We start from the raw sequence: 25942 nt of genomic DNA on the forward strand, positions 1-25942 counted from the left end.
AACTTTTTTTCTGAATTCTGCAAACTCAACTTGACTGCATTGCCTCTCAACTCACTGACTCACTCAGCTGAACAGCCTGAGCAGAAATGGCTAGAACTCAAACATCTGCATGCCTCAGTTTCCTGAGGGTTAGGATTAAAGGTTTATACCATCACACCCAGACCTAAGCTTTTCTTTCCTGAAGCTTGCGCTATACCTGGCTTGCCTAGTCCACAAGGATCAGCTTATCTCTCTCTGCTGTGATTAAAGTTGTGTTTGTATTCCAACCAGACTGTATAGACCTAGAAAGTCTTTGGATTTGATCTCTTGCTAGAAAAGACATGTTCTGAATTAAAATTCATTTACCTAAAGGTCCAGATTTGTTTTTGGGAAAAGAATAGTTTTTTCCACAGGGGCAAGTCTATACTGGTTGACAACACTTTGAAAAGGAAAACAACAACAACAGAAAAAACAAACAAACAAACAAAAAATGTCTTTGTGTTCATGGCTGACATGATCAATGAAGGCATTCCATGAGGCCTTCATGTAAGAGGAATGGCATAGTTCTTTCTCAAACCTATTAACACTCTTGGCATAGCCAGTAACAGACAGGGGCCTAGGCCTTGGGAGCTTTCACTAAGTTATCCATGAATTTAGAATAAAATGGAGTTCCTTCTCAAAAGCGAGGAACATGTTTGGGAGAGCCTGTAATGGTCTGAGTCCCAGGCCTTTGGGGGGGCATTGCTTCAGATCATAAGATACTAGCTCTTTCCACCACTTGGGGCTGTGGTTGTCACTTCCAAAGCCACTGTAGGCTTAGTTAATAATGTTCTTGAGAGACCCTGTGTTCCTCTTAATGCAGCTTTGTTTCATTAGACTCCTCATGAGTTTGTTCCTACATATGATATTTTCTGCTGACATTATAGAAGTTAACCATTTCCTTCCATTTCCCCTGTGTTGATATATTTTTTAATGTATACACCTTACCCTTGTTCATTCAAATACTGATTTCTTCTGCACCCCACCCCCAACTCTCTGGTTTCAATCCGGATATTGCATTGTGATACTCATTTTAGGCATCCTGTCTCAACTCTTGTGTAAACAGGACAATATAAAGCAACTAGACACAGTGTTGAGCAGGGAGGAGGCAGAGGACAGGAAAGAGGGGAGGAGCCAGAAAGCAGGAATGAGTGGGAGGAGAAGGGGTGAGAGGAGAGTGAGGAGAGCAGAGCTGGAGGAGAGATCTTGGAGGACATGGAACATGAACCAGACCTAAGATTTCACAAAAAGCAAGTTTAATGTGGGAAATCTAAATATTAGGAAACTGAGGGCTTGGAGGTTTAGGAGGGAGTAAATATTGCCCAGCATTGTGTTCTAGGTTAACTAAAAGCTAAGTCTCTGTGTGGTGATTTGGTTATACAGCTGTTTAAGATTAACTGCAAGCATTACCGGTAGATAAACCAATAGTAAATATTAATCATCTCCTACAAAACCCTTGAAAGTAGTATACCAGATGTTATTCTTGAGAAGCTAACATGGCCATGGACCTCTCAGAGGCTGAACCACCAACTAAATAGTATTCATGGGCTGGACATAGAACCCCTCCACATATGTAGCAGATGTGTATCTTGGTCATCATGTAGCTCTCCTAACAATGGGAGTCCTGGCTGTTTCTGATTCTGTACCTGGGTTTGGATCACTTTCCTCCACCTGGACTGCCTTGCCTAGCTTCAGTGGGAAAGGGTAAAATTGGTTCCATTTAGACTTGATGCATCAGGGTATGTTGGTACTTAAGTGGGGAAGGAGATCTGCTCCTATGAGGATAGAGGTAGGGAGGAGTGGGGTGTGGGGATGAGACAGGGAGGAAAGGAGGGTGGATTTTTCCATCTGGCTGTTAAGTGATTAAATAAATGAATTGAAGGATAAAAATGCTTACTCAGCTTAACACATAGCTTGTATAAGACATCCCCACCCCAGCTTTTATTTTTTCCAATGTTGCCTTTTTCTCTTCTGGCACACTCACTTCAGGACCCTGTCACTGAAGAATGACCTGCTGTTTGAGGGCACTAGTCTACTTCTGGCAATATTTTTGCTGTGTAAATCTTTCTAAGTGGCTAGACTTACAAGTCTCCAGTCCCCATTTAAATTGTTGAAAACATAACCTGGGGACTGAACCTAAAAGTGACTTAAAGGTTACAAGATATGTGTAATGCAAAATATTGTCCACAGCTGGCTCCTTTTGAGCATTGGCCAGAGCTGAATGTATGCTGTCATTAATTGCATGCTGTCTTAATCTTTTAATTGTGTTTGCAGTGATTTCTCCTTGGGAGGGGATATTAATTTTAGACCAGCTGCATCTTCAGCCTGGTAGATAAATGTTTCCAAGACAAGCTATTCAGACTGAGGTCACCTTCATCCCAGTCTGTTTCTTCCTAGGGCAATGACCTTGATTTCCTCTTGATTAAACTTTCTAAATTCTTTAGTTAAAGGGCTGTACCAAAAAAGAACTTTATAATTTGAATTAGTGATATACTGTCCATTGTAGTTACAGTGAAAGGATTTCCATGTGGAGCATGGTTTCTGCCTTCTGTTCAGAACAGGAAGAACATTTTTTTATGTACAATTGCTGGGTGAAACAGGATAGGCAATAGCTAGATCAAGGACTAAAATTTAAGGCAGTCAGCTGCAGGGGTCACCCTATGAAGAAGGACATGATCCCCACAGAGTTAGTGAGATTTTTCAATTTCTAGCACATATTAACTTTTGCATGTGAGTGAAAATAGAACAGATTGGTGGGTGTTCAATTTAGGTACCTTAGATGGAGCCAGTGAATATTGAATTTCCAAGTAAGGTCTATCCTATGCATTTATGTGCAGTCTTCTTGGACAGGGCTATGTCTGCTCAGAAATTTGAGACTAGTGCTAGTGGCAGTAATCTCAGCAGCTAACACTGCAGGTAGAATCAAGTCCAAACTGTATCCAATTAATGCCAATAGCTCTACCAGAAAAGGGCCTGCTTTTATTAAAAGTCAGTATACCTATGCATTTTTCAATTATATTTATCTTTCTAAAAAAGTCAATTGTTGGTATTACTTACTAAGTTTTATTTTCTTTATGTATCACTGCTCTAATCTCTTATTTGTTTCTCTTTTCCAACATTTCCCAGTTATTAAGAATTTCATTCCTGGGACGGGAGACATGTCTCAGTGGTTAAGAGCACTGTCTCTTTTTCTAAAGAACCCAGATTCAATTCTCAGCACCCACATAGCAGCTCACAACTATGTGTAATACTAATTCCAAGGGATCTGATACCTTCACAGTACTGCACAAAAAATAATATTAAATGATTTTTTAAAAGAATTTCATTCTACAGGTTGAATAACAGTTGTGCAATGTCCACCTTGATTCCAGCAGGAAGAGGGAAATTGCATTGTGAGTGTGGAAGACAGAGGGTAGGCTAGGGGAGGACAGGCACAAATGATGTAATGCAAATCTCTGCATATCTGAAGAAGATTTGGTACTGAAACCGAAGCCTGAGCCATAGATAACTAAGCCTTGTCCCTTCATTACAGTGTAAACCTAAGGGAGGTGCTCATGTCACTCAAGACTCACTGGCCAATCAGAATCTTCCATCCCTCCATTTGAGGAAGAGGCCGGTTCTTCTTGGCGACATGCTGCATGTTCCCTCTATAGCTGAGCTGGATTGAATGGTTGGTGTGCTCTGGTATGAGTGCAGCTGCTGTGTGCTGTGAGGCGATTTCAGACAAGTTTGGTGAGTTTGTGGTCAGTGTCCCCAACCTGGTGGAGCAGGAGGCTGAACGACAAGAGCTTCTGTGTAGGGTCTTTCATGGGGCTGGGTGGGAACCAGCAGCCAGAATCAGCCATGGGAGATGTCCCTTTTCCTAGCTCTGAACAGAGGAGAGCATCTGAATATCTTGGCTATGTTAGCTTTTGGTTGGGAGCAAAGAAAACTCATTTCCAGAACAGAAGGTTAAAATGAAAGCTTTATTTTCTGAGCTCAGGGAGGCAGCCAGTTCAGGATCTGAAAGGTGACCCAGAGTAAGCTTTATTGTATATTTAAAGAGTTAAATCCACACGGCGAGGGCCCCTTGGTGAGTCCTGGGGTCATCCAATCAAATTTTAACATTGTGGGTTAGGCAAGGGAGCTTCTGTTGGAGGCTGTGTTGATCCACTGGGCTCAAGGCCTTTAACTGTTTTCCAAGACATTTGGTCTGGATTCCAAGGCCCTTCATTTATATCCCTTGACACGTGGTCTGGAGCTCAAGGTGATAAAGAAACAGAAACAAAGACATGAGTGCTCTGTCTGTAATAAGGCAGGGCTTTGTAAGTGATATATTTTTACAATTCAGGCACATTGGTTAAGGTAGCAGCAAGTTTTACCAGTTAACTGATAATTAGGAAAATGTTTCAAGGGGTTCAGTGGGAGATGGTGCTGAAAGGTTTGGAATGTGAAGTTAATTTAATCTTGCTAGTAAAGTGGAAGAGTTGCTTGGAGAGGGCTGGGGCACTTGAGGATGCCTCCTTACACACTATGGGCTTGCATGTTTACAAAGTATTTGCAACAGGGGCTTGAACACAGAAATGTCCTTGGTAGGATGCAAACTCAGAGAGGCCTAGTTTCTAGTATCTTTTCCAAGTACTGACCTTGGCATTTAACATTCAGGTATAAGATTCCTTTGGAATTAATTTTGTGGAGGTTGTAAATAACATATGTGTTGAGTAGCACTTCATTATAAAGCTGTGGTGTAAACACCTAGAATTGTTCATGTAAAGGATTTACCAATACTTAGGTGACAGGAAGTCACACCAAGTAGAATTTAGCTAAGGGCTACATAGATAAGTAGCATGAGCATGCCAACCAGGCATGCTTGAGATAAGGATGGTCGGAAATACATGTTTGCATAAGACGATAGTCAACAAATTTGTCTACAGCCATAACCAGGGAGACAGCCCTGATTCATATGAAGCACTGGCCCATGTCCATGTCAAAGAACAGGCATCTAACAAGCTGCTTAATTGCCATTACAGACTGACAGCCAGCATTAAAGACTGTTGTGCCATAAAGTTACAGTTTTCTTGAGAAAAGCGTAGCTCTGTCACATGGGGAAGACATCTGGTGAAAACCAATTGAACAGGGCAAACACTGCCCTGATCAAACAAAGCTTTCCCCAAGAGCCTCGTGTATGGAGAGTGACCTAACTTCTTCTCGTACTCCTCAGATATGCTTGGCAGAACCAGATCAACCTGTGGCCTAGTCTTTGGGAGATTTGCCCAAGATTATGAGGTATTTAAAATAAAGCACTGTTCCTATTCTAAAACCAGGAATAGGGTGAGCTGCAGGTTCAGGGCATTTGAGGAGTGTTTCCTTCAGATTCTGAGAACCCAACTCTTTCTAACACCTGGAGATACCCTCATCAGTTCCAAAGTCACTGTGTTCTTGGTAAATAATGTTCTTGAGATCCTGTGTTCCCCTTGTGCAGTGTTGTTTATTAGACTTTTCATGGTTTTATACCATTGTATGAGATTGTCTGATAAATTCATAGATGTCTCCTGTTTCCTTCCATTTCTCCCCAAGGAGTGTACAATATGCTATGCTCCTTAAGAAGCTTAATTAGGATAAGATATAGTTTGTACAAAACCTTCCCACCCTAGCTTCTACATTTTCTACCTTCTACTTTTCCTAATATTTGAAACCTCTGAGACATCTCACTTATACCCTGTCACTGAATAATGACCTACTGTATTAGGGGAGTGGAGTACATAAATCATTCTAGGAATATCTTTGCTATGTAAATCTCCCAACTGGCTCAGTGGCTAGACTTGAACTCTCTGGTCCATATTGAAATTGTTTAATATATAAACTGGAGCCTAAAAGAGACTTAAGGAAGACTGCATGTATGGAGTACAAAATCAGTTTTAGGTTGTCTTATAGCATTAACTAGAGCTAGATACATGCTATTATTAAAGAAAACTTTTTTAATTAACCATTTAATTGTGTGTGGCATACATTCTCCCTGATGGTGGATATTAACTCTAGAATAGCTGCATCTTCATTGTTTTGGAAAAATATTTCTGAGACAAGTGTTGTTGGCTCAAGTCACATTTTTCCTAGTCTCTTGTTCCCCAGATGCATGACTTTGCTTTCCTCTTGGTTAAAATTCCTAAATTCTGAAGTTAAAGGCTGTGCACATCAGAGTCTTAAAAATTACTCATTTGAGACATACAATGAGCTGTCTACTGTGTGTGCAGTAGGAAGACAGCTTGGAAAAAATGAAAGTCCGATTTCAAGAAGCTTTAAACATTGTTTCCTAATTCAGTTGTTTTGTGATGAATGTTACAAGTTTACAAATAGGCTTCAAAATGGTGTCAAGGAAGAAATGTAGATCAGTCTTCAGCAGTATTTGATTAGCATCCTTTTATGTTTCCACTCACAGCAGCCACGATGATGTGACTTAAGAACAGAATTCCAGGATTAAAAGGAGTTTCTGAGCTGCAGAGATATCTCAAGTGTACATAGTGTTATGCAGTTACATAGGACAGATTTCATAACTTGTGCTGGAATACATGTGGCAAGAACGAGACTTAAAATTACTATTTCACATTGTTTTGTTTATGAGATTCAGTAGAACTGTGTTTATCTTCAATCACTGGGGGCACATGAGCTATAACCCCATAGCCCACCTTTCTGGTGACCTCCATTTACAGATAGAGGTCTAGAGCATGGGTATTTTCTTTGAAAAATAATCAGTTATATCTAGAAGATAATTTGTTTTTTTAAAATTTTTTATTAATTATACTTTATTCATTTTGTATCACCCCATTAGCCCCTCCCTCCTACCCTCTCGATCCCACCCTCCCTCCACTTTCTACAGGCATGCCCCTCCCCAAGTCCGCTGATAGGGGAGGTTCTCTTCTCCTTTCTGATCTTAGTCTATCATTTCTCATCAAAAGTGGCTGCATTGTCATTTTCTGCGGCCTGGTAAGACTGCTCCCCACCTCAGGAAGGAGGGTTTGAGGAGGGTTTCCTTCAGATTCTGAGAACCCAACTCTTTCTAACACCTGGAGATACCCTCATCAGTTCCAAAGTCACTGTGGTCTTGGTAAATAATGTTCAGATCAAAGAGCAGGCCAATCAGATTATGTCAGAGGCAGTCCCTCTTCCTATTACTATGTAACCCCCTTGGACACTGAACTGCCATGGGCTACATCTGTGCAGGGGTTCTAGGTTATCTCCATGAATAGTTCTTGGTTGGAGTATGAGTCCCTGTGTTCAAATTTTCTTATTCTGTTGCTCTCTTTGTGGAGTTCCTGTCATCTCCAGCTCTTACTATTTCCCACTTCTTACATAAAATTCCATTCACTCTGCCCAACAGTTGCCCATCAGGCTCAGCATCTGCTTTGATAGTCTGCAGGGTAGATGCTTTCAGAGACCCTCTGTGGCAGGTTCCTAGTTTGTTTCCTGTTTTCTTCTGTTTCTGATGTCCATCCTCTTTGCCTTTCAGGATAGGGATTGAGCGCTTTAGTCGGGGTCCTCTGTCTTGCTTAGTTTCTTTAGATGCACAGATTTTAGTGGGTTTCTCCTATGTTATATGTCTATATGAGTGAGTATATACCTTGTGTGTCTTTTTGCTTCTGGGACAACCCACTCAGGATGATCCTTTCCAGGTCCCACCATTTGCCTGCAAATTTCATGGTTTCCTTATTTTTCATTGCAGAGTAATACTCCATTGTATAGATGTACCACAATTTCTGCATCTGTAGATAGCTTTTGGTAAAATGGCCATTTTTACTATTTTAATCCTGCCAAGCCATGAGCATGGGAGATAGTTTCATCTTCTGATATCTTCTTCTAATTCTTTCTTCAGAGACTTGAAATTTTTTTCATACAAGTCTTTGACTTCCTTGGTTAGGGTTATACCAAGGTACCTTATGTCATTTGTGGCTATTGTGAAGGGTGTTGTTTCTCTAATTTCTTTCTCAGCTCTTTTGTCTTTTGTATACAGGAGGGCTACTGATTTTTTGAGTTAATTTTGTATCTGGACACTTTGCTGAAAGTGTTTATCAGCTGTAGGAGTTCCTTGGTAGAGTTTTTGGGGTCACTCACGTATACTATCATATCATCTGCAAATAGTGATAATTTGACTTCTTCCTTTCCAATTTGTATCCCCTTGATCTCCTTCAATTGTCTTATTGCTCTAGCAAGGACTTCCAGAACTATGTTGAAGAGATATGGAGAGAGTGGGCAGCCTTGTCTTGTCCCTGATTTCAGTGGGATTGCTTTAAGTTTCTCTCCGTTCAGTTTGATGTTGGCTATAGGTTTGCTGTATATTGCCTTTACTATGTTTAGATATGTGCATTGTATCCCTGATTTCTCCAGTACTTTAAACATGAATGGATGTTGGATTTTGTCAAAGGCTTTTTCAGCATCTAGGGAGATTTTCATGTGTTTTTTTTTTTTCTTTCAATTTGTTAATATGGTGGATCACATTGATGGATTTCCATATAATGAACCACCCCTGCATACCTGGGATGAAGCCTACTTGGTCATGGTGGATGATATCTTTGATGTGTTCTTGTATTCGGTTTGCGAGTATTTTGTTGAGTATTTTTGCATCAATGTTCATAAGGGAGATTGGCCTGAAGTTCTCTTTTTTGGTTGGGTCTTTGTGAGGTTTAGGTACCAAGGTGACTGTGGCTTCATAGAATGAGTTTGGTACTGTTTCTGTTTCGATTTTGTGGAATAGTTTGAAGAGAATTGAAGGTAGCTCTTTTTTGAATGTCTGGTAGAATTCTGCACTGAAACCATCAGGTCCTGGGCTGTTTTTGGATGGGAGACTTTTGATGACTGCTTCTATTTCCTTGGGGGATATAGGACTATTTAATTGATTTACCTGGTCCTGATTTAGCTTTGGTAAGTGGAATCGATCAAGAAAATTGTCCATTTCATTTAAATTTTCAAATTTTGTTCTGTATAGACTTTTGAAGTAAGTCCTAATGATTGCTTGGATTTCCTCAGTGTCTGTAGTTATGTACCCCTTTTCATTTCTGATTTTGTTGATTTGGATAGTGTCTCGCTGACTTTTAATTAGCTTGGCTAAGGGTTTGTCTATCTTGTTGATTTTCTCAAAGAACCATCTCTTGGTTTCATTGATTCTTTGAATTGTTTTATTTGTTTCTAATTGATTGATTTCAGCCCTGAGTTTGATTATTTCCAGCCGTCTGCTCCTTCTTGGTGTATCTGCTTCTTCTTTTTCTAGGGTTTTTAAATGAGCCATTAAGTTGCTTGAATGCGCTGTCTCAGATTTCTTCTTGAAGGCACTTAGTGCTATGAACTTTCCTCTTAGCACTGCTTTCATTGTGTCCCACAAGTTTGGGTATGTTGTGTCTTCATTTTCATTGAGTTCTAGGAAGATTTTAATTTCTTTCTTTATTTCTTCCCTGACCCAGCTGTCTTTTAGTAGCAAGTTGTTCAGTTTCCATGTATGTGTAGGCTTTTTGCTATTTCTGTTGTTACTGAGGTCCAGATTTATTCCATGGTGATCAGACAGGATACAAGGGATTATTTCAATCTTCCTGTATTTGTTGAGGCTTGCTTTGTGACCAACTATGTGGTCTATTTTGGAGAAGGTTCCATGAGGTGCTGAGAAGAAGGTAGATTCTTTTGTGTTTGGGTGTAAGGTTCTGTAAATGTCTGTTAGGTCCATTTGATTCATGACCTCTGTTAGAGATATTGTTTCTTTGTTTAATTTCTGTTTTGTTGACCTGTCCTTTGTTGAGAGTGGGGTGTTGAAGTCTCCCAATATTAGTGTGTGGGGATCTATATGTGGTTTAAGTTTTATCAATGTTTCTTTCACAAATGTGGGTGCCCTTGTATTTGGGGCACAGATGTTCAGGATTGTGTTGTCTTCTTGGAATTTTCCCTTGATGAGTATGAAGTGTCCTTCCCCATCTCTTTTGATTAATTTTGGTTGAAAGACTATTTTATCAGATATTAGAATGGCTACTCCTGCTTGCTTCTTGCGTCTATTTGCTTGAAAAGCCATCTTCCATCCCTTTACCCTCAGGTAATGTCTATCTTTGTGACATAGGTGTGTTTCTTGTATATAGCAGATTGCTGGGTTTTGTTTACGCATCCATTCTGTTAGTCTGTGTCTTTTTATTGGAGAAGTAAGTCCATTGATATTGAGAGAGAGTAATGACCAGTGGCTGTTAGATCCTTTGAACTTGATGTTGGCTGTGGTCATACGGTTGTGTGCTTGGTTGTTTTTTGTTTTACTGTAGTAGGGTTATTTCCTGTGTTTTCTTGAATGTAGCTAGCTTTCTTGGGTTGTATTTTCCCTTCCAGTGTCTTCTGTAATGCTGGATTTGTTTGTAGGTATTGTTGAAATTTGTTTTTGTCATTGAATATCTTGTTTTCTCCGTCTATGAGGACTGAGAGTTTTGCAGGGTATAGTAGCCTGGGCTGACATCTGTGTTCTCTTAGGGTCTGCATGATATCTGTCCAGGCCCTAGTCTCTGTCGAACAGTCAGGTGTGATTCTAATGGGTTTGCCATTATATGTTACTTGGCCTTTTTCTCTTGCAGCTTTTAGTATTTTTCTTTGTTCTGTATCCTTACAGTTTTAATTATTATGAGGCGGGAGGATTTTCTTTTCTGGTCTAATTCATTGGGTGTTCTATAGGCCTCTTGTATTCTTATTGGCCTCTCCTTTAAGTTGGGGAAATTTTCTTCAATGATTTTGTTGAAAATATTTTCTGGGCCTTGGTGCAGGGAATCTTCTTTTTCCTCTATTCCTATTATTCTTAGGTTTTGTCTTTTTATGTTGTCTTGAATTTCTTGGACGGTCTGTGTCAGGAATTTTTTAGATTTAACATTTTCTTTGACAGATACATCTATTTCTTCCATTGTATCTTCCACACCTGAGATTCTTTCTTCCATTTCTTATAGCCTATTGTTTATGCTAACCTCTGTAGTTCCTGCTTTCTTCCCTAAGTTCTTTCTCTCCACAATTTCTTCCATTTGTGTGTTTTTTTTTTTAATTTTTCCAATTCTATCTTCAGGTCTTGAGCTATTTTGTTGGTTTCCTTCCCCTGTCTGAGTGTATTTTCATGTTTTTCTGTCAATTCCTTCAGCTGTTTGTTTGAACAATCCACTGTTTCTTTTATTTCATTCAGTGATTTAAGCATTTCCTCTTTAAAGGCCACATACCGTTTGGCTACAGCTTCTTCTATTTCTTTTCATATTTTATTTGTTTCCTCTGTTATCATCTTCTTGAGCATAGATGTTAGGTCGTCTCCTTGAATTTCATTTATGCTGGGGTGTCTAGGGCTATTTGCCCCTGGATAACTGGCTTCTGGAGATGCCATAATGCTCTGGCTTTTGTTGGTTGAACTTTTATGCTGTCCTCTACCCATTGGGCTATCTTAGTTGTTTGAATTTAGTTTCTGGTTGTTCCTGGACTGTTGTAGTGGAGAGAATCCCTTTGGCAGGAAAATGCTTTTTCCTGAAGGAAGCCTTCTCAGCTTTTTGGGTATCGTCCCTGGATGTCTGGTGTTTTTCAGGAGTTGCTACAGCTCACCTCAGACATAGAGACCTGGGTGGTAACTGTGGTCCTGATTAGTCAAGAGGGCTCTCCTCTCACCGGGAGAAGTACTGGAGACAGCTGCCCTCCTTCTGGATTTTCTTGCTGTAAATTTAGTGATCAGCTGCTGTAACCTGTGTGTCCCGTGGTTTGGTCGCTTTTGTTAGGGATAACTGGTTGCCCCTTGGAGCAGTATCTGGGGGTTGATCTCAGGGTTCCTGGTCTTTTGTAGGTCTGAGGTTGGGGCTCTGTGCCCCAGAACCCAAGAGATAATCTGTGGTGGGTGAGTACTGCTCCGGTGTCTTGGGGCACTCAGTTCTGTCTGTAAGGAGTAGTTGCTATGAAGCAGGCCTCTGAGCTGGTGGAGCATGTGCCCACCTGCTAGTCTGCAGGAGCTGAGTTTCCAATCACTCTGTGTTCCCTGTTTGGGCCCAGATCTGTGATGGGTGGCTGTACTCACCTGTTTGCAATTTGCAGTCTGCTAGACTTTCCCTAGGTGACCCCAGCAGCACGGTTTCTTCCTTCTCTGTGGGGTCCTCTCTGGACAGGGGTTCCCAGTCCCTGTTGTACTGGGGCGCACAGCTTGTCTGTACTGCTGAGCTGAGCGCAAAGCTCTCCATGCACGGCAGGAGCACGACTGGGACTCCCAGTCTCATGTACCCTTGTGCCCACAGATCAGTCTGGGAAAGTGACTGGGACACGCCTGCTTGCGGCTCCAGCCTGGATACCCAAAGCCTGCGTTACCTGGGATTTCTTCCAGGTTCTGGCTGGGTATTCGTGAGAGGACCCAACTGATTCCCACGCTGTGGGAGCCTCCCCTCACCTGGGAAACATGATCGATGTAGTTTCAGGGCCCTGAGTTCAGTCGCCTGGTCTCTGCATGGAGAGTGCTGTCCTGCTTCTCAGACACGCTGTTCTCCCGGCGCCGCCATCTTGGCTCCCCCTAAAAATATTTTAAATGAAGGATACATTTCCAGTATTCTAAATATCATGCTTTCTGTTGTACGTGTGTGTATATTTTAGACAGCATTGACCTACAATGATGTGCATGTAAATTTCACTCGAGAAGAGTGGGCTTTGCTGGATCCTTCCCAGAGGAATCTCTACAAAGATGTAATGTGGAGACCTACAGGAACCTCACTGCTATTGGTAGGACAGTGAATTTTTTTTACCTTTTAAAATATGCAGAAAACTCTTTATTCATTATTGAAGTGCTTCTGCAATTTCTCTTGAGGATGAGCAAGAATGAGGTGAATGGTTCTTTCATTGACCATAGAGCACGACTTAAATTTTGTCTTATTTCCGATAATGAATCATACATATTGTGTTATTGTATTTTAGGCTACAATTGGGAAAGTCATAGTATAGAAGAGCATTTTCAAAATTCTAGAAGACATGCAAGGTAATTTTTATGAATGAATATCGTTCTGAGAAAATTTTAATATGTTCTGGAAGTTTGAAAGAGAAGGGAGAGTGTAAATGAACTGTTTTAAGTGTATTAATTGATGATGTCTAACTTGTTACTAAACCATGTACCTCCATGTTAGGTATTTGATGTGTGCTTGCAAGGCACTCCTCTAAGAAAGAATGCAAGGAAATCATACTTACACAAGATCAATGTTTAAATTGTTTACTCATTAGTGCTATGAGGTAAAAGTGAAATTTGTTTAGTCTCCTACAACTCAGATATGTGTGAATGCATCATGAAATCATGTTATTTATTATTAAGTCATGTGTCAAAAACATCCATTAGTGTAATGAATGTGGAAAAGTTGTCACATGTGCCAATTATCTTTGCAGGTATGAAAACAATCATTGTGCAGACAAACTCCCTGAAGATACTCAATATGAAGTCTTTGCACATCACAGTAGTCCCCACACATGTAAAAGTATGCATACTGGTGCAGATCACTATGAATGTAGCCTATATAGCAATGCCTTTGCACATAAAAGTCATATCCTAAGACATAAAAGGATACATAGAGGAGAGAAACATCATGAATGTAACCGATGTGGTAAAGCCTTTCTACGTAACAGTCATCTCCTAATACATAAAACAACTCACACTGGAGAGAAACTTTATGAGTGTAATGAATGTGGTAAAGCCTTTGCATGTAACAGTCATCTCCTGCTACATAGAAGAACTCACAGTGGAAAGAAACCTTATGAATGTAACCAATGTGGTAAAGCCTTTGCACGTAACAGTAGTCTTCTAGTACATAAAAGAACTCACACTGGAGAGAAACCTTATGAATGTAACCAATGTGGTAAAGCCTTTGCATGTAGCAGTAGACTTCTAGTACATAAAAGAACTCACAGTGGAGAGAAACCTTATGAATGTAACCAATGTCATAAAGCCTTTGCATTCAAGAGTAGTCTTCTAGTACATAAAAGAACTCACACTGGAGAGAAACCTTATGAATGTAACCAATGTGGTAAAGCCTTTGCATGTAACACTGGTCTCCTAGTACATAAAAGAACTCACAATGGTGATAAACCTTATGAATGTAACCAATGTGGTAAAGCCTTTGCACGTAACTGTAGTCTTCTAGTACATAAAAGAACTCACACTGGAGAGAAACCTTATGAGTGTAATGAATGTGGTAAAGCCTTTGCATGTAATAGTCATCTGCTACATAGAAGAACTCACAGTGGAGAGAAACCTTATGAATGTAACCAATGTGGTAAAGCCTTTGCATGTAACAGTAACCTTCTAGTACATAAAAGAACTCACACTGGAGAGAAACCTTATGAATGTAACCAATGTGGTAAAGCCTTTGCATTGAACAGTCATCTCCTAAGACATAAAAGAACTCACACTGGAGAGAAACCTTATGAGTGTAATGAATGTGGTAAAGCCTTTCCATGTAACAGTCATCTCCTGCTACATAGAAGAACTGACAGTGGAGAGAAACCTTATGAATGTAAACAATGTGGTAAAGCCTTTGCAGATAACAGTGTTCTCCGAAGACATAAAAATTCATGTTGCAGAAAATCCTTATGAATATAACTGATGTCATGAAGTCTTTTCATGTAAGACTTATCTTGAACAAGAACACTTATTGGAGTGAAACCCTATGAATATAACCAATGAGTGAAAAAGTTTGCATGCCATAATAATCTCCATGTACATAGAAGAAGCACACTGGATAGAAACTTTATGAATGCAACCAATGTGATAAAGCATTTTGACATAATAGTAATCTCCTATGACATAAAGAAAGCACACTGGAGAGAAGCCTTATGAATGTAACTAAGGTGATAAAGCCATTGCATGTAACAGTAGTCTCCTAATACAAAAAAGAGCTCACACTGGAGAGAACTCTTATGGATGTAATCAATGTATGAAAGCCTTTGCATGTAACAGTCATCTCCTAATACATAAAAGACCTCACCCTTGAGAGAAACCTTAATCATGTAATCTATGTGGTAAAGCCGTTTTACAAAACAGTCATCTCCTAATAAAAATTTGCTCTTCACAATTATCTTCAATGTCATGAAAGAATTCATACTGGAACAAAAGACTATGAGTGTATTTACATGGTGAAGCTACTCCACATTTGTATAATCTTCGTCATCAGGAAAGAATTCATACAGAGAGAAAATTTATGAATGTGTTAAAATGGGAGACCTTTGCACATATCTATATTCTACATCATCATAAACGTTTCAAAATGGAGAGAAAAATCTGAGAATATAATGAATATGGTAAGGCTTTTGTGTTCTTCTGTCCACTGAATCCATTATAACTCAAACAGATCAATACCGATAAAAAAAATATTGTCATCCAGTTTGATGAAGGACACATAATGTTTAACTGTGATGCCTACCCATCCAATGAGCCAGAAAGTTACAGAGGTTCTGAGCTTGAAAATCATAAACATCTTTAGCGTTTTACAACTGAATTATTTCCATTAGTCATGGTTTAGGGATATGGGATTTGTGTATGTCTTTGAGGAAGTCACCTGATGCAAAATGTAGGTTTAACAGTCAAAACAATCATATCCATTTGTTCTTTTGTGGTTAGGAAAAGGTATTGTGTTTTAATAAAGAGAATTTGTGGTTTGGGTCAGTCATTATGTTAGGGGACCAGAAATCATGGTATGGAACAGTCATTTTGGGCAACAAAAGTTAAGTAATTAAAGCCGTTCAGCTATTGAGAAGTCTACAGCTTTCCTAGGGACTATGAACTTGAACTTATGTTCACCCGATATATCAATGAATGCTGGTAACTAAAAGGAAATACTTAGGAAAAATTGCTTTTGCATGTTCCCACATACAATTTGCTTTTACATGTTTTGCATATCAAAGTCATCTTCAAGTATACAAACGGTCAGATAGTAGAGAGAAACCTTATATACATGTCTTCAATGTGATAAAGCCTCTTTGTAATACAGTTATCTCCAAATATATAAAAGAAAACACACTGCAGGGAAACCCTCTGAATAAGCAATGTAGTAAATCCTTTTCATAGGGTTTTCCTTGAAATCATGAGAAAAAGTCATGCTGCAGAGAAAAACCATGAATATAGTCAGTATGATAAAGTTTTCTGCTTCATGCTACCATTATATAAGAGTAAAAGCTTTACTCTGTGGGCTACATCTTAAAGCCTTTGCATATCACAGTAGCCTTTGAGAACCTAAAAGAACTCATTCTGTAGAACATCTATTAGAATAAAAGATTTGTAAAGGTCTTTGACCCACCAATTTGCATTCAATTACACTAGATTAGTTTGGAGGAAAATTCTAAGAAGTGTCAACGATGTATGCATGTGTTTGTGACATCCATCCTTATTTTGTTTCCAATTGAAATCTCATGGACCAAAGGCATATGGATTGAAACAGTAAGATAATCCATTTTTATTTCACAATTCACTTCAATTACATGAAATAAATCATCCAGTTGTAAAATTTATGTGTGCATATTAGTGCATTTTCTATGACCAAACACAATGTCTATGGCAACTTCCAAATGTGTTTACTTTGCCTTATGATATGGGAGAGGATATGGGATCACTTTAAATTGGGCAAAACAAATGTCATACATGGCAGATAAAGTAGGAAGCTTGGAGCTCACAACCTCCACCTGCAGCATGAAACAGAGAGTGGGAACTACAGATGGTATGCAGCTGAAAACTATCAAGCCCACCCCAAGTAACATACTTTCTCTAGCAGGGATACATTTTTTTTAAACATTCCCAAAATGATACCACCAACTGAAAAGGATTCATTTCTCTGATTTCAAACCTACATGTTTGATTTCTGTTACATGAAGGAATTCATGATGAAGACATTTGTAGATAAGCCTGTAGTTCCCTCAACACCTGAGTTCAGTAATGAATGCTTATACAAGTAAAACATGAGTATATTTAACAATTTGTTCTAATTTCTCTTACGTGATAACAGTTTGTCTTTGTTTGTTCATGTGCCTGTCCACTTTACTTTCCATATAGACCAGACCCACTGATTTTCTCATAACAAAAATTATAGAAAGTTGTCAAAAACCTGACCTAGGTCCTGGGAATGAACTTGTCTTAACTGCAAAACCATGTATCCAGTACTGTAAATATCTTAAATATTAATATATCATCTTGATGTCAGGAAGTAGAAAAGCATTCGTAGAAGAGAGCAATCTTATTTATGCAAAAGTGTTTATTACTTTGGACATAATAAATGTATTCATTTCCAAGAAAAGAAACTATTTTGAATCTGTTTTTATCAGAGCCTCAGAAGAAGTAATTATTTACCATGTTCACTTCATTATAATGGAGGAGATCACCAATTGTGGTTGTGGTCTGAATTTTGAAACATTGGAGTAGGTATTAAATTTGCTGTGTGTGTAGCAAATCCATTCACAGAAGTTTATTAGGTTGTTCTGATATTCCTTCTGTGGTGGCTGTTCATGTTCTAATGCATTTCCACTTGGTTATAGGTATTTTTCTGCTGCAATGCATAGAATGGAATCCATATCCTCTATGTGGCGCATTGCTCATTCATATCAGACAGTGTGAGATCACAGTTTTCAAGAAAGGGTCTATGAGAACTTGTACTTTTTTATGTTTTCACAAATTCATTTAAGATCTTTGTTTTTAAGCCTTGCTTGGATATAAATAATTAATTGATGCTTAATAGTATGTGTGTATGTATGTATGTATATATTGTTTGAAGATTCATGCTTCTACATGTTCCCATATTTACTATATGGCACATCATCTTGAAGTATTGCCTTCTTAGAGATTTATCTAGAAGTGAAAGTTAATTTAACAGCAACAAGATTTATTTCAAAAAGACATGTTATGTGTGTGATGGACTATTCATTCTTAGGCTATGACAGATATACGAAGAGTGTGGGATCTATTTTCGTCATGGTTCTATGATCTTCAAGGTATGTGGTCTCTTTTGCATACCACAAACACTCCCCACTAAGCTCATTGAGACTCATAAAATTTACTTGAAAAATTACATCAGTACAATATTGTCTTCTATTCTGATTATGAATATATTGTCATCTGAGGATGGAAGAAAATGAAATTATTTGAATAATAAATGCTACTTGCAAATGAAAATTATACACTCCTGTCTTGCTTTGGAATGTGTTAGTTCTTTCTTAGGAGTAAAGACTTATTCTTAAGAATTTCTCAAAACTGCAAGTGAAGATCAGAGAATTGTCTCAGTGGGTAAATTTAATTATTGCTAAGCCTGATGATTTGAGCTCAATCCCTGAGTAGTTCATATCAGTGCTACAGATTTTTCCAATGTTTCTATAGTTGGGCTGCTGTATATGCAAAATCACACACTAGCATATATGTAAATATATTTTCAGGCTAAATAAGGGCCAGTGTGGTCACTGGCCAAAAGACTCATTGTGTTCCATGTCAAGAACTTATGTATGGGATGTAGATAATAAATAGCAATAAGTTGTACTCTATCACATATACACAATAACATGTATGTATACACAAACACACTCCAGCATTTTTTAATTAATTTTATTTTTATTGATTACAGTTTATTCACTTTGTATCCCTGCTATAGACCCCTCCTCATCCCCTCCCAATCCTACCCTCTCTCCCTCTTCTTCTCCTATGCCCCTCCCCCAGTCCACTAGATAGGGGAGGTACTTCTCTCCTTCCATCTGAACCTAGTATATCAGGTTTCATGGGGACTGTCTTCATTGTCTTCCTCTGTGGACTGGTAAGGCTGTTCACCCTGCAGGCAGAGGTGATCAAAGAGCCAGGCCCTGAGTTCATGTCAGAGACAGTCCTTGTTCCCATTACTAGGGTACCCTCTTGGACACTAAGCTGCAATGGGCTAAATCTGTCGGGTATTACATTATCTCCATTTGTGGTTCTTGTTTGGATTATGAGTCTCCAAATATCCCTGTGTGCAGAGTTTTTCATTCTATTTCTCTCCTCATGGAGCTCCTGTCCCCTCCAGGTCTTTCTATCTCCACCTTCTTTCATTAGATTACCTATACTGTGCCCAAAGGTTGGTTATGAGTCTCAGCATATGTTTTGATACTCTGCTGGATAGAGTCTTTCAGAGGCCCTCTGTGGTAGTTTCCTGTCCAGTTCCCTGTTTTCTCTGTTTTCTGATGTCCATCCCGTTTGCCTTTCTGAACGAAGATTGGGCATCTTACCCAGGGTCCTCCTTCTTGATTAGCTTCTTTAGCTGTACAGATTTTAGTATTATATACCTTATATCCAGTTATAAATGATCAAATTAACAAAGCAATGGAGCCACTTATAGATGACAGAAATTATTTGTAGAATTTGAAGACTTATTGTTGTTCTTGAAAAGGAAAATGGTTCCTCTGTACATCTTATTTTATCCTTTAATTTATTGATTCAAAGATAGACGACTTAAAAATCATAGCTTGGCTCAGAAGTGCATCCTTGTCACCCTAAACCTAGGATTCAGTGGCAGGCTGATCTCTCTGAGACTGAGGCCAGATTGTTCCACAGACTGTATTCTCTGTTTTTTTTTTTTTGTTTTTGAGACACAATTTTCTTGTGTAGCTTTGATTGTTCTGGACTCACTTTGTAGACCCAGCCATCCTCAAAATTACATAAATCTGTCTGCCTCTTCCTCCTTGAGTGCTGGGATTACAGGTGTGTGCCACCATGCCCAACTTCACGGACACTTCTAAAACAGGCCTGGCTATGTAGGAATATCATGTATCAAAATGATTTCAAAATGCAAACTATCTTTCAAGTAATAGATTTTTTTTCCTGAGGGATAGTGTACACAGTGATGTTAGAAGTTTTCTGAAATTGGGCTCTCTGTCCTTTCTGTAAGTGAGAACTGTAGCATTGTAATATCCCTCTCATAGATCAGATATTATTACCAGATGTCATTGCTCCCTGAGCAATCTACTTTCATGGCCTCATTTACTTCATTTTCAGCTAAGAACTGTGGTCAAAAGTAAACATTCCAGAGGCATTTCTGTCCATAATTTTAAAATTTTTACATCTATTTCTGCCAAGAAATGCCAAGAGTGCCTTTTTATCTCTTATTTTTACATTATTTTCACATTCAGAATAGGACTTAATTTAGAATGTCTCTGAGTAGACAAACCCACATTTGAACTTATCCATATGCCATAAGTTAAATTCCGGTGCTTGCTTTCTTGAAGCAAACCATTGCTTTGGAAAGGACTCTTATGCTCTTCTTGCCTGTGCCAGGAAAATCTCTTTCTCAGGTCTTGTGTCTTTGCTGGTGTAACAAAACACCAAAAACACAGGCTCTAAGAGCTACAATCAATAAATGGGACTTCATGAAACTGAAAAGCATCTGTAAAGCAAAGGATACTGTCTACAGATAGGGAAAGGATGTTCACTAACTCTATATCTGACTGAGGGCCAATATCCAGAATATATAGAGAACTCAAGAAGTTAAAGAGCAATAAATCAAATAATCCAATTAAAAAAAAGGGGGGTACAAAGCTAAACAGAGAATTCTCAATAGAGGAATGGCAGAGAAACACTTAAATGCTCAATGCCCTTAATCATCAGGGAAATGCAAATCAAAACAATCCTCAGATTTCACCTTACACCCATCAGAAGAGCTAAGATCTAAAGCTCAAGTGACAATACATGATGAAGAGGATATTGAGAAAGAGGAATCCTCCTGCACTCCTGGTGGGAATGTAAACTTGTACATCACATTGGAAATCAATCTGGCACTTTCTCAGACAATTAGGAATACTGTTTCCTCAAGATTCAGCTATACCACTGCTAAGCATATATCCAAAAGATGCTCAAGTATACAACAAAGACATTTGTCCAACCATGTTTGTAACAGCTTTATTAGCTTTATTTGTAATAGTTAGAAGTTGGAAACAACCCAGATGCCCCTCAACTGAGGAGTGGATTCAAAAATTGTGGTACATCTACATAATGGAATATTACACAACAACAACAAAAACAAAAAAAAAAACCAAGGAAATCATGAAAATTGCAGGCAAATGGTGGGAACTGGAAAATATCACCCTGAGTGAGGTATCTCAGCAGCAGAAAGACACACAGGGTGTATACTCAATCATAAGTGGATACTAGATATACAATATAGGATAAACATACTAAAATCTGTACAACTAAAGAAACTTATGAAGGAGGAGGACTCTAGCTAAGATGCTGAATCCACATTCAGAGAGACAAAGAGGATGGACATCAGAAGAGGGAGAAAACAGGGAACATGATAGGAGCCTGCCACAGAGGGAATCTGAAAGGCTCTACCCTGCAGGGTATCATAGAAGATGCTGAGACTTGTAGCCAAATTTTGGGCAGAGTGCAGAGCACTTCATGAAAGAAGTAGGAAATAATAAGACCTGGAGAGGTCAGGTGCTCCACAAGGGGAACAAGAGAACTAAAAAAAATCTGGGCACAGGGGTCTTTTCTGAGATTGATACTCCAACCAAGGACCATTGATGGAGATAAACTAGAAACCTGCACAGATGTTGCCCATGGCAGTTCAGTGTCCAAGTGGGTTCCATTGTAATGGGAACTGTGACTGTCTCTGACATGAACTGATTGGCCTGCTCTTTGATCACCTCCCCCTGAGGGGGAAGCAACCCTACCAGACCACAGAGGAAGACAGTGAAGCTATTCCTGATGAGCCCTGATAGACAATGATCAGGGGAAGGGAGAGGAGGACCTCCCCTATCAGTGGACTTGGGGAGGCACGTGTGTGGAGAAGGAGGAGGGAGAATGGGATTGGGAGAGGAGGAGGGAGGGGGCATGGCGGGATTCAATGTGAATAAAGTGTAATAAGTAAAAATTAAGATTAAAAATGGAAAGAAAATAAAAGACACAGAAGCCAGATTTATAAGCTCTCATTGGTCAAATGACAAAACAATTTAAACATCAAAATGATATGTATATCTATGTCCTCTCAAAATTCCTATGTTGAAGTCCTAAGACCCAAAGTAACAGAGCTGCATGAGATCTTTGGGAGGTACCCAGGTATGGGAGGTGAAGCCCTTATAAATAGGTTCATAACCTTATTGAAGAGATCCTATAAAATCATGTGGCCCTTTAGAACACTGAGTTTAAAGTGAGAACAGGACTACATAATCATGTCCCCAACTAGACCTCATAATTTAACTTTAGACTTTCCAGAGTTCACAACTCTGAAAAGTAAAGCCTTTGTTTATAAATCATTTGTCACTTAGCCGCAGCAGACTAAAACAAACAGTAACAGTCCAGTCCACTACAGAAGGCACATAAATCATGAATCCATATTGATGTAAGTGTATGGCAAATGCATTAACATTCTGATGAGGACCAAGACACAGAGTGTCAAGGCACTCATGGGGGTGCAAGGTATTAACTGTGTAGTAGAAAATCCTGGAAAACACTGATTACAAGTAATCAAAGTCAAAATATGTACCACCTGATAGGACACAATGTGTTATACTTTTGTGATACCCTTGTCCCAGTTTATGTATTGATCTATGAGAACACAAAGAGCTTAGAGAGAGTCTATAAAAATAACTAACCTGGGATATTAGCCATATAGCACAAAATAACCATGGTACAGCCCACAGACCTAAATAAACTAGGTAACATGGAGGGTAGAAGAGAGGATACTTGAATCCCACTAAGAAGGGGACAGACATGGAAAGTGGAGTGAGAGAGGAAGTGGGTGGGAGAGGGGGGTGAAGAGAGGAACAGGAGGGGGGATCATGTGTGGATAAAGTGGAGATGGGGGAGTAAGAGGGCTAAGAAAGAAGGGAAATTGGTGTTGAGGCATCTCTGAGATAAGATGAAGACCTGGAATTTTGGAGGTGCCTGGGAAGATATGAGGTTGACCCTGGCTGAGACTCCTAGCAGCAGGGATATTGAAACTGAAGTAGACACATCCTGTAGCCAGAGGAGGGAGGGGGACCCCAACCATCTCACAAATTCCTCGACCCAAATTTGTCATCTACAAGGTATGTAGGAATAAAAGATGGAACAGAGATTGAGGAAATGGCCAACCAGTGACTGGCACAACTTGAGACCCAACCCATAGAAAAGACTCAACTTCTGACACTATTAATAATACTCTGCTATGCTTGTAGACAGCGCACTAGCATAACTATCATCTGATAGGCTTCATCCAATAGATAATGGAAACAGTTGCAGAGACCCACAGCCAAAGAAACATTAGGCAGAATTTGGAGAGTCTTGTGGCAGAGTTAGAGGAAAGATTTAGGGAGCTGGGAGGGGGTAGTACACCACAAGACTTACATAGCCAGCTTACCTGGGACCATGAGCCCTCATAGAGACTGAACCACCAATAAAAGAACATGCCTGGACTAGTCCTAGGACCCCTTCACATATGAAATTGATGGGCTGTTTGTCCTCAAGTGGGTCCCCTAACAACTAGATCAGAGGCTCTCTCTGTCTTGGGCTCCTATCTCTGTTGCCTCCCTCTGGATCCCATTTTCCTAGCAGGGCTTCCTTGTCTTGCCTCAGTGAAAGAGGAGGTACTTAATACTGATGTAACTTGATGTGCCAGGGTGGGTTGGTTGGGGGCTATCTGGGGAAAATGGGCGAGTGGGATGAGGGTGGGACTGGGAGGAGAGGAGGGAGTGGGGTTGTGAGTGGGATGTAAAATGAACAAATAAATAAATTAATGAAGACAAAATCCAACTGACCCACAGTCATCAAAAGTGACAGGATCATGAAAAAGATGATGGAACTATTCCATATTGAAAGAGACTAAAGAGATAAGGAAACAATACAACACTTAAATGTACCAACTTCCTTGACAATTATGTGAGTAATAACATTGTCAACACAACCCAAATTAAATGCAATACTGTGTCAGCGTGAATTATCAATTTTGATAACTGCACTGTCATTATGTAAGACAAAGTTCTTGTTTGTATAAAATCAACACTAAACCATTCTGAGTGACAGGGCATAAGAGCAGCAGCTTCCTCTCAAAATGTCCAAAGTAAAAGTGCAATTAACTGTACATACTTGGAACTATCTTCAAGTTTGTTATTGTTTCAAAATCATTATGGGGAAGCTGCACGTGGTCTTTAACTCCAGCACTTGGGAGGCAGAGAAAGGCAGATCTCTGTAAGTTCAAGGCCAGCCTGGTCTACATAGGGAAGCCCAGGACAACCAGGTTTCTGTAGAGAGAATTTGGGTCAAAAAACCAACTAAATAAAATTGTAAGGAGAACAATGTAACTGAAAACTGAACAAGATTAAAAACAATGCTGATTCTCCACACTGGCAGTCTGGGTAAGACTATGTCTGTAAGAGACTGAAAAATGAAATGACATGACATTTTGGAGCAGCAAGAAGATTCTCTAAATACAGCCCACAGTCTTTTTTTTTGAATTGTGTATGTGTATGTATGTGGGGGGGAGAGTTCATGATGCAGGTAAAGGATGAATACTAGTGAACACATGGGAAGGTCAGAAGACAACTGTGCAATCATTTTTGCCTTCCACCTTTTCAGGAATTCAGGGATCAAACTCAGGTTTCCAGGCTTGCCCAGCAAGAGCCTTTATCTGCTATGTCATCCTACCGACCTGCAAGCGATTCTCTTAAATGACCTCAATTGGGTAATAGTGAGAAAAAAATGTGAAGGGTCCCTTCTCTTAAACAATTTCTTAGGGATGAATAAATAATAAAAAAGAGGTGAGTAGAATATTAGTACATTACTGCTAACAACGACTAACAATCATCCAAACACAACCTAAGCACCTCCTGAGACAAGGGGCTACAGGGCTGGTAGCTAAAATTCCTTCCAAGTGTAAAACTGGAATAAACCTGAAATAAAAGAGCTTTCCCAGCTCTACAGTAACCTTGTTATTACATCCTGATTATCTACACATAGCAACCCAAAGAAATACAAATAGGAAAATAATTCCGCATGAACCCTGTATACTCCTGGTAGTGCAAGTCCATCAAAGTATAAACAGCAGTGTATCTACCAAACTGTTCCTTATGAAGAATTCTCTGATGAATAAAGAGAACAATTAAATCACGGGTAATCTAAGTGAGAGAGAGCACCTGCAGTGGCTGTCTTTACTTAAGAAGAGTCATTTCATTCTGGAATGCTGGCACATACGTCCTGAAAAACTTTTCCTAGAAATGTGCACGGATCCTGTAGCCTTTTTAACTACATTTTTAAGGCATTCATTCGACTGGGATGTCCAAGCTCCCCCACTCTACCCGACGTAGGGCAGGCAGGAGGCAGCACCGGACTCTCTGCACTTCCATTCCTGGAGGACTGACCCCAGCATCACTCTTCCTCAGGATGCAGGGCACAAGTGTATCCCTCGGAACTCCACACACTGTGCTCCCGCCCTCCCAACCCCTGCGGCTAGAGGGCACAGTCTCGGGTACCAGCAGCCAGCACAGAAGCTCTTGTCTGAATGGTGGCAGGCTCTCCCGACCCACCCACCCCGCCAGCCCCCGGTTGTACCGCCCCGGCCTCGCCCCACGACCTCCATCCTGCGGGTCCCTCACACACGACCACAGCCAGCCAAGCTTGACTGCACCGGGATGGCTGATACCCATGGACCTGCTGCTCCTACACCTCGGGATCCAACACTCTCTCCTTCCCGCCTAGCACCACCTAGCTCACTGGATGGCTGCTGGGGGCTGAGGCAGAGCTCAGAGGCTGAGGCGGGGGAGAGGGGGAGCCCAGGGAAAGGAGGCGGAGCACGAGGGCATCAGGAGACATAGCCCGGGAAGTAGAGAGGCAGAGCCCGGGGATGGAGGCGGAGCCTGGTAGGGCGGAGGCAGAGCCCGAGGAGGCGGAGGCTGAACCTGGGGGCAGAGCCTGCGGCAGAGGCGGAGCTTGGGATGGGGCGGGGACAGAGCCCTGGGGTGGAGGGAGGATCCCGGGGCCGGG

The 25942-nt window shown here is 40.1% G+C and overlaps 1 protein-coding gene across 1 annotated transcript in view; it reads left to right on the top strand.

Moving 5' to 3' along the window:
- LOC132650654 (zinc finger protein 658B-like) overlaps positions 1–14515 on the top strand; it is a gene marked incomplete at both ends in the record, with an annotated part of 116205 nt that extends 101690 nt beyond the window's left edge. The window contains one exon of the mRNA XM_060376004.1: positions 13546–14515. Within this exon, the coding sequence (XP_060231987.1) occupies positions 13546–14515 (970 nt within the window). The remainder of the gene's footprint in view (positions 1–13545) is intronic.
- Between the last annotated feature and the right edge of the window lie 11427 nt (positions 14516–25942).

Source organism: Meriones unguiculatus, assembly GCF_030254825.1.
Source record: "Meriones unguiculatus strain TT.TT164.6M chromosome 13 unlocalized genomic scaffold, Bangor_MerUng_6.1 Chr13_unordered_Scaffold_28, whole genome shotgun sequence".
Lineage (NCBI taxonomy): Eukaryota > Metazoa > Chordata > Mammalia > Rodentia > Muridae > Meriones > Meriones unguiculatus.